Source organism: Schistocerca cancellata, chromosome 5 (genome assembly GCF_023864275.1).
Source record: "Schistocerca cancellata isolate TAMUIC-IGC-003103 chromosome 5, iqSchCanc2.1, whole genome shotgun sequence".
In the NCBI taxonomy this organism is placed as follows: Eukaryota; Metazoa; Arthropoda; class Insecta; order Orthoptera; family Acrididae; genus Schistocerca; species Schistocerca cancellata.
The window spans coordinates 709502295-709519683 of NC_064630.1; the positions used below are offsets into that span (position 1 = coordinate 709502295).

A 17389-nucleotide genomic window follows, 5' to 3' on the forward strand; every position below is an offset into this window, starting at 1 on the left:
ACGACTATACTGAAACCCAAATCATCAATAATTCTTAGATAATACTTCATATTACAGCCACAATATTTACTTTTTATTTGACTAAAATTACTCCATGTACTAGTGTTAGAAAGTAACGATAGAACTATTTAAATCGTCTGGTGCTCTGTATCTAAATGACTACATATTTCAGTTAAGTCGCTGTTCCGGAAAACGCCTCAGTCACAGAGAAGGTCACGATGAAACCCAGCAACGACAATATCACAGAAAAGTTAGGCTCAAGAGACACGCGAACCGCAAACAAGAAACGTCTGTTTTTAAGGAAGACTCCAGAGGAATTCAAATTACCTGTAATAAATTTTGTCCATGTTGCCTGCATTTAACTTGAGATTTCCATAGGAATTCAGTAACACAGTGCACAGCAAAAACGTATTTAGAAGTTAAAATTCGTTAAAAACGACGTCACGTTCACATATTTTTTCATCTCTCGTAGCCGGAAACTGACAACATTAGTGTGATGTACCTTTTTGTATTTCTGGTAAATATTGCTACAAAGTTATTTTATGCATTGTGATGTTAACAGGGCCATCTGCCTATTTAACAAAGACGAAAAGGTACATTTACGTTAAAAAATACCTGTGCATTTCATTCAACAAAAGAATAAATGTTTTCCAAACAAACAGTATGATATGTTTCAGTTATGTGGAGCCCAGGAAGCAGCAGTATGTGGAAGTACGGAAAAGCAGAACCGGATCTGGTACCATTTACGGGGAAGGAATTTTAGATAAATATTTAGCGGCAAAATGAAATTGAGTTTACTTTTGTGTGTCACTACCGGACGTATAAACACATCTCGAAATAATACGAGTGACAACTGTGAAAACAGCCAGGCAGTGCGATAAAGAGATTAACGCCACTATTAATGGTATATTTTTCTTCCATTGATTCAGGGAAACGCTTTGTAAATTTATTTGAATGAGTTGCGTGTTGCCCGAGATAACACTTTTTGATGGGACCACGTTAGTTCTGCCAATAGCCACGGTACAATGAGGCTGCAGAGTAACCACACTTGAGATAAGGCTCTGATATATATACTTACCTTCACTTGAGATGCTGTCTTCAGTTTCTTTCAATCGATTTTTTTGTTATAATACTGATAACTTTTAAATGTCCAATATACACTACATTAAATGAAATATTTTTCTCTTTCATCCGACCCTAAGGCGGAAACAAGCTGTTACCGCACAAGACATTACAGTAATACCTCTTAGTTTGCTTACTTTCAGTTTGTAACTTCAGCGATGTTGTAATGTAGGACGATTTTCAATTGAAACCAGTTTTCCGTCTCCGTAAGCGTATCATGAATGATTTGTCGTGTGAGCTCAAAACTTATTACAAAATGTCGTACAATGAAATTGATCTATTAACGATTGATATTAACTGAGGAGCATTATTTTAATTAAACACTATTTAAAATAATATTACATCGTACAGAGTTTCGTCAGCCGAAAAATCTTCGAAACATTCAGATGTTCCAGAGAATACTCCTTGAGATCGTGCCCTGTTCATCCGTCGACTGTGTGTTACCAGGGACTTGGGAATGAGCCCATTTACCTAATAACTATTTGCAAGACGTTGTCTATGTTACGCACAAGTATTATTCCGAGACGTTAAGCAGATTTACAAATTTAATGCTAAGAATGAAAACGCCTTATATTAGGACTTAAAGATTATTACTTTTCTCCAAAAATGTGCGCTTTATTCAGTAGCACCATTGTCGATAACTATCAATAGCCAGAGTTTTTTTTTTCACTTATTATTGGTTGCCGAATCCTTCTGTTATGCTTTCTAACATCTTGGCAGAAGAAGCTAATGTACATACTATTACTGCAAATAACATCAAACATAGAAACGTCTTGGCAGATACAAATTGTGTGTCGGGCCGAGAGTGGTATTAGGGACCATTGCCTTCGAGGGCAAGTAATTCCACGAGCTCTAGTGTTGCAAGTTTCGCAGGAGAATTCTTGTGAAGTTTGGAAGGTATAAGATGCGGTAGTGGTTAAAGTACACCTATGAGAAGGGGTTATTTGTCGTGATAGGGTAGCTGAGTCGACATAGCACTTGCCAGGAAAAATAAAGTTCCCGAGTTTGAGTATAGATCCGGCATACACTTTTGATCTTCCAAGTAGTTTCATATCAACGCACACTCCACTGCAGAGTGAAAATTTTATTCTGGAAACATCAAAAATTGTAACGAAGAACTCACCCAGGATCTACTCCGGGCTGAGTATTATTATTTTCATGGGTATGGGAGGGAAAAATGCAACCGAAAACGATTTGTTTGATGACAAAAATATAAACAAGTGAAATACTAAAGCTATTGGATTACAGTTGCTACTTCCTAACTGTTTCGTAATGCATTGGCAAGTACTGGTTACGTTCCGAACGCTTCCATCTTCAGCTAACAGATGACACATCGTTTAACTCTCACAATACCGACGGTTGTAGTTTCTGTCCACTTGTTGAAAATATTGTAATCTATTAATCAACATTATACTTTAAAAATTAAAAATTGGTTATTGTTTTTAACTATTTCTTATACTAGATTCCGCAACTGTTCAGAATTTTTCAGTGAAACGTAATATAAAAATTTAAATCTTGATAGTGAATGTGACTTTCCGCAACAAATGTCATATTCATATTTTCAAGGTCACGAGCCTTCTTATCCACTTATGCTTCTTTAAGAAGTCTGTTGTGACCATAGCTAAATGACTGTTAACGAAATCTATATTTTCAAAACTTTTACTAGTGATCATAAAGGCCCTTAGATTCTGTCTACACATTATGGAAAATGCGTCGGTATTGCTAAAGGATATTTTCGGGTTCTGCATCATACCTACAGTACATACAGGGTGTTTCAAAAATGACCGGTATATTTGAAACGGCAATAAAAACTAAACGAGTAGCGATAGAAATACACCGTTTGTTGCAATATGCTTGGGACAACAGTACATTTTCAGGCGGACAAACTTTCGAAATTACAGTAGTTGCAATTTTCAACAACAGATGGCGCTGCAAGTGATGTGAAAGATATAGAAGACAACGCAGTCTGTGGGTGCGCCATTCTGTACGTCGTCTTTCTGCTGTAGGCGTGTGCTGTTCACAACGTGCAAGTGTGCTGTAGACAACATGGTTTATTCCTTAGAACAGAGGATTTTTCTGGTGTTGGAATTCCACCGCCTAGAACACAGTGTTGTTGCAACAAGACGAAGTTTTCAACGGAGGTTTAATGTAACCAAAGGACCGAAAAGCGATACAATAAAGGATCTGTTTGAAAAAGTTCAACGGACTGGGAACGTGTCGGATGAACGTGCTGGAAAGGTAGGGCGACCGCGTACGGCAAGCACAGAGGGCAACGCGCAGCTAGTGCAGCAGGTGATCCAACAGCGGCCTCAGGTTTCCGTTCGCCGTGTTGCAGCTGCGGTCCAAATGACGCCAACGTCCACGTATCGTCTCATGCGCCAGAGTTTACACCTCTATCCATACAAAATTCAAACGCGGCAACCCCTCAGGCCGCTACCATTGCTGCACGAGAGACATTCGCTAACGATATAGTGCACAGGATTGATGACGGCGACATGCATGTGGGCAGCATTTGGTTTACTGACGAAGCTTATTTTTACCTGGACGGCTTCGTCAATAAACAGAACTGGCGCATATGGGGAACCGAAAAGCCCCATGTTGCAGTCCCATCGTCCCTGCATCCTCAAAAAGTACTGGTCTGGGCCGCCATTTCTTCCAAAGGAATCATTGGCCCATTTTTCAGATCCGAAACGATTACTGCATCACGCTATCTGGACATTCTTCGTGAATTTGTGGTGGTACAAACTGCCTTAGACGACACTGCGAACACCTCGTGGTTTATGCAAGATGGTGCCCGGCCACATCGCATGGCCGACGTCTTTAATTTCCTGAATGAATATGTCGATGATCATGTGATTGCTTTGGGCTATCCGAAACATACAGGAGGCGGCGTGGATTGGCCTCCCTATTCGCCAGACATGAACCCCTGTGACTTCTTTCTGTGGGGACACTTGAAAGACCAGGTGTACCGCCAGAATCCAGAAACAATTGAACAGCTGAAGCAGTACATCTCATCTGCATGTGAAGCCATTCCGCCAGACACGTTATCAATTTCGTTCGGATAATTTCATTCAGAGACTACGCCATATTATTGCCATATTATTGCTACGCATGGTGGATATGTGGAAAATATCATACTATAGAGTTTCCCAGACCGCAGCGCCATCTGTTGTTGACAATTGTAACTACTGTAATTTCGAAAGTTTGTCTGCCTGAAAATGTACTGTTGTCCCAAGCATATTGCAACAAACGGTGTATTTCTATCGCTGCTCGTTTAGTTTTTATTGCCGTTTCAAATATACCGGTCATTTTTGAAACACCCTGTACATAGTACCTGTGTAAAAAGGATGTCGTCAATAAAAGTTAACAACAAGTAACGATTTTTTAAAATATTTTTGTGTTGGGTATTTAGTGCCATTCTCATCCCCCCCCCCCCCAACCCCCATCCCCTAGGTAGGAGCCGTTATGGAAAATGCATTGCTATTTCTAGGGATAAGGCGTCTTGCGTGGCAACACATAAAAACATTTTAAATTCAGTCAGAGACAACATTTCAGCCCTAGACACTTCAGCGTTCGTAGCTATAGACGCAGTAAACAATGTGTTATATGCTGGTCGATATCAACAATCGTCATAAAACAATCAGCATTGGTCGCTGCCATTTGATTTCTATCGATTCAGCTACACTCACCAGCCACCGCACTTAGAGTGTTCTATAAGTTCACGAATTCTAAACGAAGGACACTGGAGTAATGTGAATGAAAATGTTAAATTGTTTCGACAAAATGAGAAACTTACACAAAGTCTACCAAACTATAACGTTCTCTTTATTGTCAGGTACAACAATATAAAATTTTCAGTCTAAATGACCGGTTTAAGCCACCAACGGCCATTTGGAGGTCATTAGAGGAACAAGCTGTGGATCTGTGCCAAGAACTATGGTAAAGCTACAAGGAGTTGTGACGATGATGGGCGAATCTGTAGAACACCACGAGGGAGCATTAATGTTGTTCGTGTTCAGTGTTCAACAAGGCCTGGTAGGGTACGTGTGACATGTGAACATCATCAGATGTTGAGTGATGACTGTGAACGACGTGGACATACACAGTTATCAGCAATTGACAGTTTAAAAGGAACCGCATCGTGGATCTCCATTTGGTCGGCAGGTCAAATCGTGCAACATCCAGATTTGTGGGGCATTCGAAAGCGAAAGTGGCTTGATGTTGGACTTAAAAGGAACCGCATCGTGGATCTTCATTTGGTCGGCTGGTCGAATCGTGCAACATCCAGATTTGTGGGGCATTCGAAAGCGAAAGTGGCTTGATGTTGGACTACTCTTGTACACCAAGGCTTTATTCAACCCGACAGTCCCCATCCACACACTGCACGTGTCGCTATGAAATGTCTGCGTGATTTGAGGTACTGCTGTGGCAAGCAAGCCCTCCCCGTCCATAGATCAGTCCCCGATGGAACATGTCCCGAACCGCCACTAACGTCAACCGTGTCCTTTTGTCAGTTCCCAGGACATCAAGAACCATTACAAAAGAAGAGTCAGCTTGCCTCATGAGGGACTACAACTGCTAGTTCGCAAAATATCATGGACGAGTTGCAAGGGCAGTGCCAGTTTGTCTCATGAGGGGCTTTGTGTCACTCTTCCCAACCGAATCAATGCATCCATCCTGCCCAGAGGTGGTGCGCCATACTCATAAGTGCGCTCATACTAATCAAGTTCTTTGTAAATTTACTTCAATTTTCAAATCACCAAAATAAGGTCACATACCTTCTCAACCCGTGAAATTTCGTTTAGATTCCTCCTCTCCTTACAGGGTGGATCCCACAAAGTTATCAAACACCTCAAATTCGTTGCTAGAAAATTCCACACTACAGCCTCCAGTATCCTAATGATAATCTATGTTTTCTGATGTCGTACACCCATTGTCCGTTAAGTTATTGACTAATATTGTCTTTGTACAATTTTGGTAAACATTTTTTTGAATACAGTGATCAATAGATTGTTATATTTTAACTAAAGTTCAGTCTTGATCACAACACTTATGTCTCAGTAACATAGGTGACCGGTTTCGGTTATATTTATATAATCACCTTCAGACCCATGGCTTCGTTGGAGGACGGTAGGCGGAGCTCTCCTCAGCTGATACGATCAGTTGACTTCGTGCGAACTGGCTCTGGTTGCGGAATCACCTTGCTTGCCTCACCAGGACTTCTACCACTGCTTACATCGCCAACATTATCCTGCATTCGGATTCCCCATCTTTCTGAAGTCGAAGATTGGTGCCGTGAATTGGTCAATTGCTTGTTTTGTAAATTTTGTTGTTGCTGCTGGGTGTATGTGGAGGGGCGAGTGGAGATGATTTTTTGACGTTTCAGCAATACGTGCATATCGTATACTGGGACGCCCCGCAAGTGCATCGTTATCGGCAGGGTTTTGCTAGCATACTAAACTCGCGTTTACGGTGGTCACCGGGTGTGGCCTTTATCTAATAGAGATCTTGTGGCGCCCTATCATTTTCCGTTTCTATCTTTCTAAGGCTGTTCCGCCAATTTTGTTCTCTATTGCATACGAGGAGAAAAAAATAGCCCCACTTTTAGACATATGTCTTGTTTTCTAGCTATTTGTAGCTGCGCATTGAGTCAACATAAAAAGGCGAAAGGGCACGTGCACAAAATATGTAGTAAAGTGCGTGACTGGGAACGGGGAGGTCACATGACTCAATCCGGACAACGGCAATTTTCAGTCTGTAATTTACTCTTCGTCTCTCAATGATGTAGGGAGTCGTTAGGAATGATACAAGATTTGGATTTCACGTCAAAGTCTTTTTCCTTTTCCCCAGTGAGATAAATGGGTTAGCTTAGGGACACGCAAGTCTCTGCAGTTACGTCCAATTATTGTAAGAGATGTAATCGGGGAGGGGGGGGGCATTGAGTCACACGAAATAAATTACCTACGATTTTAAGCACGTATTCCACCTACTATGTCGTATACCCACAATAAGTAAAGTATATTTGCTATCCTTCCTGATTTTCAGTCCTTAAATGTTACCTGTGTCGCAGAGGATTTGTCTTCCTTGTATGTAGCAACCTAACCGATCTAGATTCACTTTGTACTCGTTAGTCATAGTAACCACTTTCACTCCAGTCTATTATCTAATCAGTTTCTTCATTGGTAGATCACCAATCGTTAGTTTACGAACGCTTTTCATCGCTAAAGTCTATGTGTCACTGTCATGTGTCAAAACTGATGATTCAACTGACTGTAAACTTTCCGAATCAGTCACATCGACTCATAGCTTTGATAACACTTTATTGTTTACCAAAAGCACACGACACAGATATTGTTCTATCACACACTTCTTACACTGACCATATAGTTGTTTTCCTCTGCTGCCTGAATCCAGAATTGAACCAACTGGTTCCATCACATCGTTGTTAATATGTATAATTTTCTTTTCGTCGTGTGTGTCGCTAGATTAAACTTGCTTTGAAACATACCCTGTCTTGTCCTTGTATATGTTGCTGAAGTATATTCTTAGTAGAGACAAACCGAACGATATCATAAGCAGCATAAAAATCATGCAGCGACTTTCTCTTAATTTCTTTTTATTGCTCTCAGTTTAAGAATTTCAAAAATTTGTCTGTGGTTACTATGAACAGGATTGAAATTTTCGGTATCCTTGAATAATTCCTCTTTCAATTCTGAATGTCTTACTTGCCTGAGTAGGTGTAACGAAAGATTTGGCATTGATGAATAAATACGTGTTATTGCGTACTATGTCTTGATGTAAATATTGCCAAAATCTATAAGTACGACACAAGGTGGCAATTTATGCTGTACCTCGGTTCTATAATTTCGTTCACCTCGTAAATGTTCAATTAACTTCCGAAGTCAATTCGTTCCTTCGTTTGATTTACAACTATTCTTTTATCTTGATTTTATTATGTGTCCTGTATGTCGCAAAACAAAAGGCTAACGATTTTGTGCTTCTTCTCTGTCTCCCTCTGTATGATCAGAACGATACTAGCAGGCCGGAGTGGCCGAGCGGTTCTAGGCGCTACAGTCTGGAACCTCGCGAGCGCTACGGTCGCAGGTTCGAATCCTGCCTCGGGCATGGATGTGTGTGATGTCCTTAGGTTAGTTACATTTAAGTAGTTCTAAGTTCTAGGGGACTGATGAGCTCAGAAGTTAAGTGCCATAGTGTTCAGAGCCATATGAACCATTTGAATAATACTAGCATCGTTACGGTTTTGGGAAATTCTTCCCCAGTTGTGCTCTTGATAATTTAGCAAGTCTCTTTTATACTGATATTTCAGCATCTTCAGTTATTGTTGTTGTACTACTGTATATATGTGCCTTCCTTTTGTTCTTTTATCGATTAACGTTTTAGAACTCATATCACCTTAAAGCAAGAATGACTTCGATTTCATTTAAATTGATCATCTAATGAGGTATGCTAACCCATTATTTGAAAACTTATAAACGTGTCTTTCTGTTGTTAGTTACTGTATTATCTGACATCTATACAGACGAAACGGAATTTGTTTCCCTATCAATTTCTTTGTACGCCTTTAATTTCCAATGTTTTCCCTTTTCATATTTTGAGTTTACTTTCCCACATCTCCTCAAAGTCATTTTGAATTGGTTTGGTCATCGCATCATATGCCGTAATTTTCGTATTAGACACCTGTCCTCTCATTAACATACCAATTTCCGTTCATCTTCTTCTCGATTTCGTAATACAGCTAGTGTTTGGTGTTTAGATACGCTTACTGAAACGTCCCCTTAGAACAATTATACAAGACTGTGCTTAAACTGACACACAATATTTTAGCGCAACGCAATCTGACTTTCAAAAATCCCTACAAAAGGATGGCCCTGACTAACATTAACCTATACCTTTCACAAATCACTTACCTCACCAAAAATCTTCGTTACTCGAACTACTGCAATACAGTGAGCGCCACTACTGCCAGCTAAATAAAAGATTCAAACTACTGAAGGCACTAACTACTGATAGGCATAGTTGGCAAACGAATGATTTTGATAGAGAACAAAACAATGTATTTACCTCAATAGTGTTCAAAAGTCATAATGTATATAGCAGTTCATGACATCCAGTCTTACAAATTTCAAAACTCCGCCATCTCTCTCCCCACATCCACCACTGCTGGCGGCTCACCTCCAACTGCGCAACGCTACGCGCTGTTCACGTCCATCTGCCCAACACTACAATGGCAGACAACAATGCAAACTAGCCACAGACTGCACACAGCACAGCCAGTGATTTTCATACAGAGAGCGCTACGTGGCGGCGTCGTTACCAATATAAGAACCTAAAAAGCCTACTTACATTACGAATAAAAATTGTAAGAGCAAGCAGTTTTGTGACAAACTAAAATTGGTAGGCGTATTTCTATAACTGAAAGATGTTGCCAGCATTTATTCGCGCTTGTCGGATCAGAGTAGCACTAGTAGTGTCGTTATGAAGATGCAAATCAGGTTTCCTTTAAATACACGCTGTGGCGATTGTGAGCATTTGTTACCTTTCACACTGGAAGTCTTGAGCTGATGATAGTCAAGAATGCCTTTAAGGCAACAAAGATGCCATTACTTCCAACTCAGTAAGTTTGAACGAGAACTTGTCACAGGACTATGAGAAGCTGGGCTTTCCTTATCCGATACTGCGGAAAGACATGGATGGAATGCAGCCACTGTACATGACTGCTGCCAGCGATTGTCACGAGAAGGTAGTGTCGCAAGACGACCGGGCTCCGGATGCCCATGTGGCATTACCAAGAGGGAAGACCAAGAGGGAGCAGCAGTTGGCACCACAGTGACAGAACGAACTGTCACAAATCTGTTACTTTAAGGTCAGCTCCAAGCCAGATGCACTGTAGCGTGCATTCCACTGACCGCAAATCTCTGCCATTTGCTACTTCATTGGTGTCAAGCTATAGCTCTGGGAGGACGGGGCTGTGGTCTGTTATGTTTTCTATTTAAAGCTGCTTCTGCTTGGTGCGCGTGATGGCTGTATGTTGGTTAGAAGGACGTCAGATGAGGACCTGTAACCAACTTGTCCGCATGTAGACAAACTAGGCCCACACTGGAGTTATCGTCTGGGGTGTGATTTCATGGGACACCAGGGACACTCTTGTGGTTATTCCACTCACCCTGACAGTAAATTTGTACGTCATTCTGGTGATACGACCTATTGTGCTAAAATTCGTGAACAGCATTCAAGGGGGCGTTTTCCAACAGGTTTAAGCTGGCCCACATACCACTGTTGTAAGCGAACATGCTCTACATAGTGTCAACATGTTTCCTCGGTCCGCTCGATCATCAGATTAGTCTTAAATTGACATCATCGGACGACAGCTACAACCTCATCCACAACCACCACTAACCGCCCCTGTATTAAGCGACCAAGTGCAACATGCATGGTACGCCATCCCATAAACCGACATCCGGCACCTCTACAGCATAATGCATGCGCGTTTTCAAGCTTGCATTCAACATTCTGGCTGTAGCACCGGTTATTAATGCGCCAGGATTTCACATTTGCGTTGGCTTATCTCGCCCTTACATTAGCCAGGCTTATCTCGCCCTTACATTAACCAGCGATCTTGCGATGTTCATGAGTTAAATATGTTACCGAGACGAAAGTATTCGCTAAATTTCATTACTCGACTTTTATTACTTTTTTTGGTGTTGCGATTATTTTGCGTTATTATGTATAAGTGTTACGTAACTCCACCATTGGTGTATAATGTTTAGGATGTGTTATCAACCTACTTTTGATACGGTTTGTCCCATGGAGATTTATTCTTAACACTTAAAAATTTATCCGATTTGTCCATTTAATGTCTTGCATCTCGATGCAGCTGCCTATATCAACAGCTACTATTCTTTCAGAACAGAAAGGGTCTCTGTCGCAAACGAGGCCGTTTTTGGTCTGGAACACTTTTAAATCGATTGCTGTATCAGCCTATCACTATGGAATGGGAAATGGGAAAACTACCTGCTATTTATCGTGCACGTTTTCCTACTTCCACGTAACGCCTCACTCAAATTTTAACTAAAAGATAAATTTTACATTCTTTTTTGTCAGAGAAACTTCTTTTGTTACTGCTAGTCTACAATTTAAATCCTCTTTGCTTCTATCATCGTCAGTGTGTTTGATACCTTGAAAGTATCTAACCAAAATTGTTTCCTTTTATTCAGTGAAAGTATCATTGATAAGATTGTTCTAAATTAATTATTCAACAAACCTGAGTCCTCGTTGACCTGTAGGTCTCCCTGTAATAGTAGGTAAGTAGGTTCAGGCGTATATAGTAACGGATGGTATATAGCCTCCGATAGAAACACTGCTGTGTTGAAACCAGGATTCTAGTTCAGGACGACTATACCTTTCGTACACTGCAAATTAACAAAATATTTGTATAGTCAATATGACACTGGACTCGCCATCAGGAGGACGTGGCTTCATATCTCGGTCCCGCCATCCCAGTTTACGAGTAATATCTTTTCCACCAACAGCTTAGGCCGAAAGCTTAGCTGCGCTGTAAATTCTTTCCCTAAGTGTTGTGTGAAATTTTGCCCCATCGCTATAGATCTTTTCATCCATAGGTCGTTACATCTTAATATTTCTTCTTTCATCCTTAGCCCATGAATTCGTTTTGAGCCCGTAGAGATTAAATCTTCATGCAGAAATAGGACTCGAAACCAAGTTCGTCCCTAGCGTGAACTACCCTTATTCACTGAGCAATTCAGAGGCACAACATTTTTATTTACGTAGTTGGTTCCCCGCTAGCTCGGAATGTACGAGCGTGGATGAAGGACTGGAACGTATAGAGATTGCGCCGTAACTTCGGTCTCCGGTTGTAATATCTGAGAAATTTTGCATTGTGTACAATATTTTATTGCATCCACTGCGTTGAAAGAGGTGCAAACTTATGATACTTAAATTAGTTACATTTTCCATAAGCCATGCTCCACAGGTTGTTAAACTAAAAAAAAAATCGTGTCGAAGCCATCAACTAATGCTACAGAGATTCACTCTGGTTTACTACTATTTTTGACATTAAATCCTCATATCCAGCCCCCCGCGTAATACAGAAAGAAGACGGACTGAACTCTGTTTGAAGTAGCGTAACGAGCACAGTATTTCATCATGTAACTGGCTTCGTTTTCAGGTAACACCACCGGAGTGTCACTATGTGCAAACAATCCCATGTGTGAAACGAGCAGTCTATGTCAAATTATTTAGTTTGCCTACTATTGTTAATCACTGATACTAACATGATTACTCAAACAAAAAGTGTGATCATGTAGTCAATATCACTTATTTCCGTTTAATTGTAACATTCAACAACGTAAAAGTAACCCTAACGTTTACAGAACGAGATTTTCATTCTAAAGGGGACTGGGAGCAGATTGAAACTTCCAGGCAGATTAAAAGTGTGTGGGACCGACACTATAACTCGGGATCTTTGCCTTGCGCAGGCAAGTGCTCTACCAACTGTGGTACCTACGCAATACTCAGAGCCCATCCTCATGGCTTTACTTCCACCAGTTTGGAAGGAAGGAGACAACGTAATGGCGGAAGTAAAGGTGGTAGGGACGGGTCGTGAGTCTGCCAGCAAGTATCTTAACTGAAATTTGCTAACGTAATATAGCTAGTAAAATTTGACAGAACGTGATTAGCATTATTCATATCATCATCACAGTATTCACGTAAAACATTTCGAAAAACCAGTGAAAAGCAATTGTTATTGAAAATTGCCTAGAAAACCAAGAAAAGATTTTTTTAGTGTATTACAAAAGGCACACTCTTAGACTCACCACCGTCTAATAAGGTCACAAAAGCTGTGTCCATTTAAGCCATTGTAACAGTGATAAGGATAATGTAGGTATTGATGTTTGCAAAGTAACTGAATGTCATGTCAACATCACGAGCACAGAACTGATCACAAAACTGAAGGATTACTGTGCCAGTGAGAGATTAAACACACAAGTAGAAGCAGCTATGTAACATTTTTCATGATGGTGTAAAAATTAACGAATGAGAAGGTTACATTGCTTTGTGGTTCCATTGCTAACCATTAAGACGCCCTAGTCTTTAAATGCAGTCATTCCGCAATCTTTCACTCTTCTCTAGTCTTCTGCCTGGTTGGATGTGGCCACCACGACTTCCTCTCATATGCAAAAATATTCATTTCATAGCAGCACCTGTACTCATCATCCTCAATTGTTTGTTACACGTAATCTAAATACAGTATTCCACCACCATCGTATCCTTACATATTTACACGCGTCCTATCCTTTCCTGTAGTCACTATTTCCACCTAAAGTATTACTCGCTGGCTGTATGGTGAACCTTCAAATTTATTACCTAACCTTCTTAATTAATTTCCAGATCACGCTTATAACTCCTCATATCAAACGCTTCTTCTTTTGCTGTTTCCCCACGGTCCACCATCCGCTACTACACAATACTGTGCTCGAGGCGCATGGACTCAGAAAATTATTCGTCAAATTGAGGACCATGTAAGCACCAGGAAACCTCTTGCTTCGTCTGTCATACGCTGTTTTGTTTCCGAGGTAGTGGAACTCCTACACTTGGTCTACTAGGTGGTCCCCAGCTTTGAGGCTAAGTTACTACTCTCTTATCTACAGCTCCTCAATACATTCGTAATACTTTAATCTCAACCCATATTCGGCGCAACAGGTCATGTAACACTCCTTCACTCCCACTGAGGACAGGAGTGTCACGTGCGAATCTTATCACCGATATCTCTTGCCCTTAATATTAAGCCAACTCCTGATCGTTTGTTTTATTTGCGCTACTGCTTCTGCGATGTTGGCTAGAGTAAATGAGGAAGACTTTCTAACCCATTTTTCAGTCCGAGAACTGCTCCCTTCAACTTCCATTCGTATCTATCTACCTTGGTTCTTGTACATACCCAATATTAGCCACCTTTATCTGTACTTGATTTCAATTGTTAAGAGAAAACAGTCGTTAAGAAAAAAACTAAAAATTCAAAATAAAGTTTCTGTTTGCTGTGCAGCTGCTCGCCACGCCATGCAGTGTTTCAGCACACGGTGACGTTACTGTTGCAGTGCCGCCCCACCAACTGTTGGTGTACGACAGCTCTGGCCGAGAGGTGGTGGGCGCGGTCAGCGGCCTACTGGAGGGCAACGACCTGGTACTAACCTGCGAGGTGCGCGGAGGTGAGTCTCGGCCTGCTCGGCCCTCTCGCTGTTTCCACATGCTAAGACGCTGGTTTCCCCCAACTGAGTGACGGATTTCCCGCTACTTGTCGTACGTAACGAAGGAAGTGCGTGACCTAGAACGCTCGTGCTGCACGAAAACGTACTTAGAATATAAATCGCACATCCCTGAAACAGTGCCATGAGACTTTCGCATGAAAAACTGAACGTCTTACCACGAGAGACATTTGCAAAACCACCAATTCAAGGTGTAAGAGAAGAAATTCGGTAATGCAAAGAAAAAGTGAAAATGATATTATGATTTTGATTTATGGGGCGCTCAGCAGCGTGGTTATCAGCGTCCGAACAAATTCCCGATCTTTACACAATACACTCTCGCCATTCTCCTGAATTATGATGAAACGATGAGGACAAACTAAACACCCAGTCCTCGGGTGGAGAAAATCCCCGACTCGGTCGGGAATCGAACCCGGTACCCCGTGATCCAGAGAAAAAGTCTAGATATGATCAGAACAAAACACACATAGTACATTCTCATCATTTACTGCTACATTTTCTGCAGTCATGGACCGTGCGGCTGGTCCCGGCGGAGGTTTGAGTCCTCCCTCGGGCATGGGTGCGTCTGTTTGTGCTTAGGATAATTTAGGTTAAGTAGTGTGTAAGCTTAGGGACTGATTACCTCAGCAGTTAAGTCCCGTAAGACTTCACACACATTTGAACATCTTTTTAAACTGCTACATTTTGCCCCGCTTAAAGTAATCACACTATTTGACCAACATTCTTTTCCAACTGAAATGACAGAGTGTCACACTTTTTCATTCTTCAAAGTGCAGGTGTGGTTTTTCGATGAAGTTGTCAAAGCGATGTGAAACAGAACAGTAATTTCATGTGACTAGAGCCAAGTTTTCGTATTCAGTATGCCTTCTGAATTCAAGCAGTCTAATACTAGACGTCTTGTTAACTACATTTTCAAACGATGATACCGGTAAATCAAAGTCATAATTGCCTTTTCCCAAGATTACATTGATGTGGTTCTCTATGTACATAAATGATTTGGCGAACAGGGTGGGCAGCAATCTCCGGTTGCTGGAAGATAATGCCGTGGTGTACAATAAGGTGTCGAAGTTGAGAGACTGCAGGAAGGTACAATTTATAGTTGGTGTAATGAGTGAGAGCTAGTTCCAAATGTGGTAGGATGTCAGTTGATGTGGATGAGTAGGTAAGTCAAACCTGTAACGTTCGGATACGGTATTATTAGTGACCTGCTTGACATAATCACAACTTTTAAATACCTGGGCGTAACATTGCAAAACGATATGAAATGGAACGAGCATCTGAGGATGATCCTAGGAAAGGCGGTTGTCGACTTTTGTTTATTGGGGGCATTTTTGCAAAGAGTGGTGCACTTGTAAAGGAGACTCTATATAGGACGCGGGTGCGACCTGTTCTTCAGTACTGCTCGAGTATTTGGGATCCGTACCAGGTCAGCTTGATGGAAGACACCAAAGCAATTCAGAGGCGGGTTGTTAGATTTGCTACTGGTAGGTTCGAACTACACGTAAGTGTTACGGAGATGCTTTCGGAACTCAAATGGGAATCCCTCGACGGAAGTCGACCCTCCTCTCGAGAGATACTATTGAGAAAATTTAGGGAACCGACATTTGAAGCTCATTGTCAAACGATCGTGCTGCCGCCAATATACAGTGCGTGTAAGGACCACGAAGATAACATGCGAGAAATTAGGCCTCATACGAAGTCATGTAATAGTCATTTCCTCCTTGCTCTATTTGCAAATGGAACAGCAAGGGAAATGGCTAATAGGGGTACAGTGTACCCTCCGCTAGATGTATAAGTAGAGCTTATATTGAATATAGAAGCACGCATCAAGAGTTTAGAAATACACTCCTGGAAATGGAAAAAAGAACACATTGACACCGGTGTGTCAGACCCACCATACTTGCTCCGGACACTGCGAGAGGGCTGTACAAGCAATGATCACACGCACGGCACAGCGGACACACCAGGAACCGCGGTGTTGGCCGTCGAATGGCGCTAGCTGCGCAGCATTTGTGCACCGCCGCCATCAGTGTCAGCCAGTTTGCCGTGGCATACGGAGCTCCATCGCAGTCTTTAACACTGGTAGCATGCCGCGACAGCGTGGACGTGAACCGTATGTGCAGTTGACGGACTTTGAGCGAGGGCGTATAGTGGGCATGCGGGAGGCCGGGTGGACGTACCGCCGAATTGCTCAACACGTGGGGCGTGAGGTCTCCACAGTACATCGATGTTGTCGCCAGTGGAAGGCGGAAGGTGCACGTGCCCGTCGACCTGGGACTGGACCGCAGCGACGCACGGATGCACGCCAAGACCGTAGGATCCTACGGAGTGCCGCAGGGGACCGCACCGCCACATCCCAGCAAATTAGGGACACTGTTGCTCCTAGGGTATCGGCGAGGACCATTCGCAACCGTCTCCATGAAGCTGGGCTACGGTCCCGCACACCGTTAGGCCGTCTTCCGCTCACGCCCCAACATCGTGCAGCCCGCCTCCAGTGGTGTCGCGACAGGCGTGAATGGAGGGACGAATGGAGACGTGTCGTCTTCAGCGATGAGAGTCGCTTCTGCCTTGGTGCCAATGATGGTCGTATGCGTGTTTGGCGCCGTGCAGGTGAGCGCCACAATCAGGACTGCATACGACCGAGGCACACAGGGCCAACACCCGGCATCATGGTGTGGGGAGCGATCTCCTACACTGGCCGTACACCACTGGTGATCGTCGAGGGGACACTGAATAGTGCGCGGTACATCCGAAGCGTCATCGAACCCATCGTTCTACCATTCCTAGACCGGCAAGGGAACTTGCTGTTCCAACAGGACAATGCACGTTCGCATGTATCCCGTGCCACCCAACGTGCTCTAGAAGGTGTAAGTCAACTACCCTGGCCAGCAAGATCTCCGGATCTGTCCCCCATTGAGCATGTTTGGGACTGGATGAAGCGTCGTCTCACGCGGTCTGCACGTCCA

At 42.4% G+C, this 17389-nt stretch overlaps 1 protein-coding gene across 1 annotated transcript in view; it reads left to right on the forward strand.

Moving 5' to 3' along the window:
* LOC126188774 (hemicentin-2-like) overlaps positions 1–17389 on the forward strand; it is an 862561-nt gene that overhangs the window by 580268 nt on the left and 264904 nt on the right. The window contains exon 4 of the mRNA XM_049930385.1: positions 14256–14366. Coding sequence (XP_049786342.1) covers positions 14256–14366 — 111 coding nt within the window. The remainder of the gene's footprint in view (positions 1–14255; positions 14367–17389) is intronic.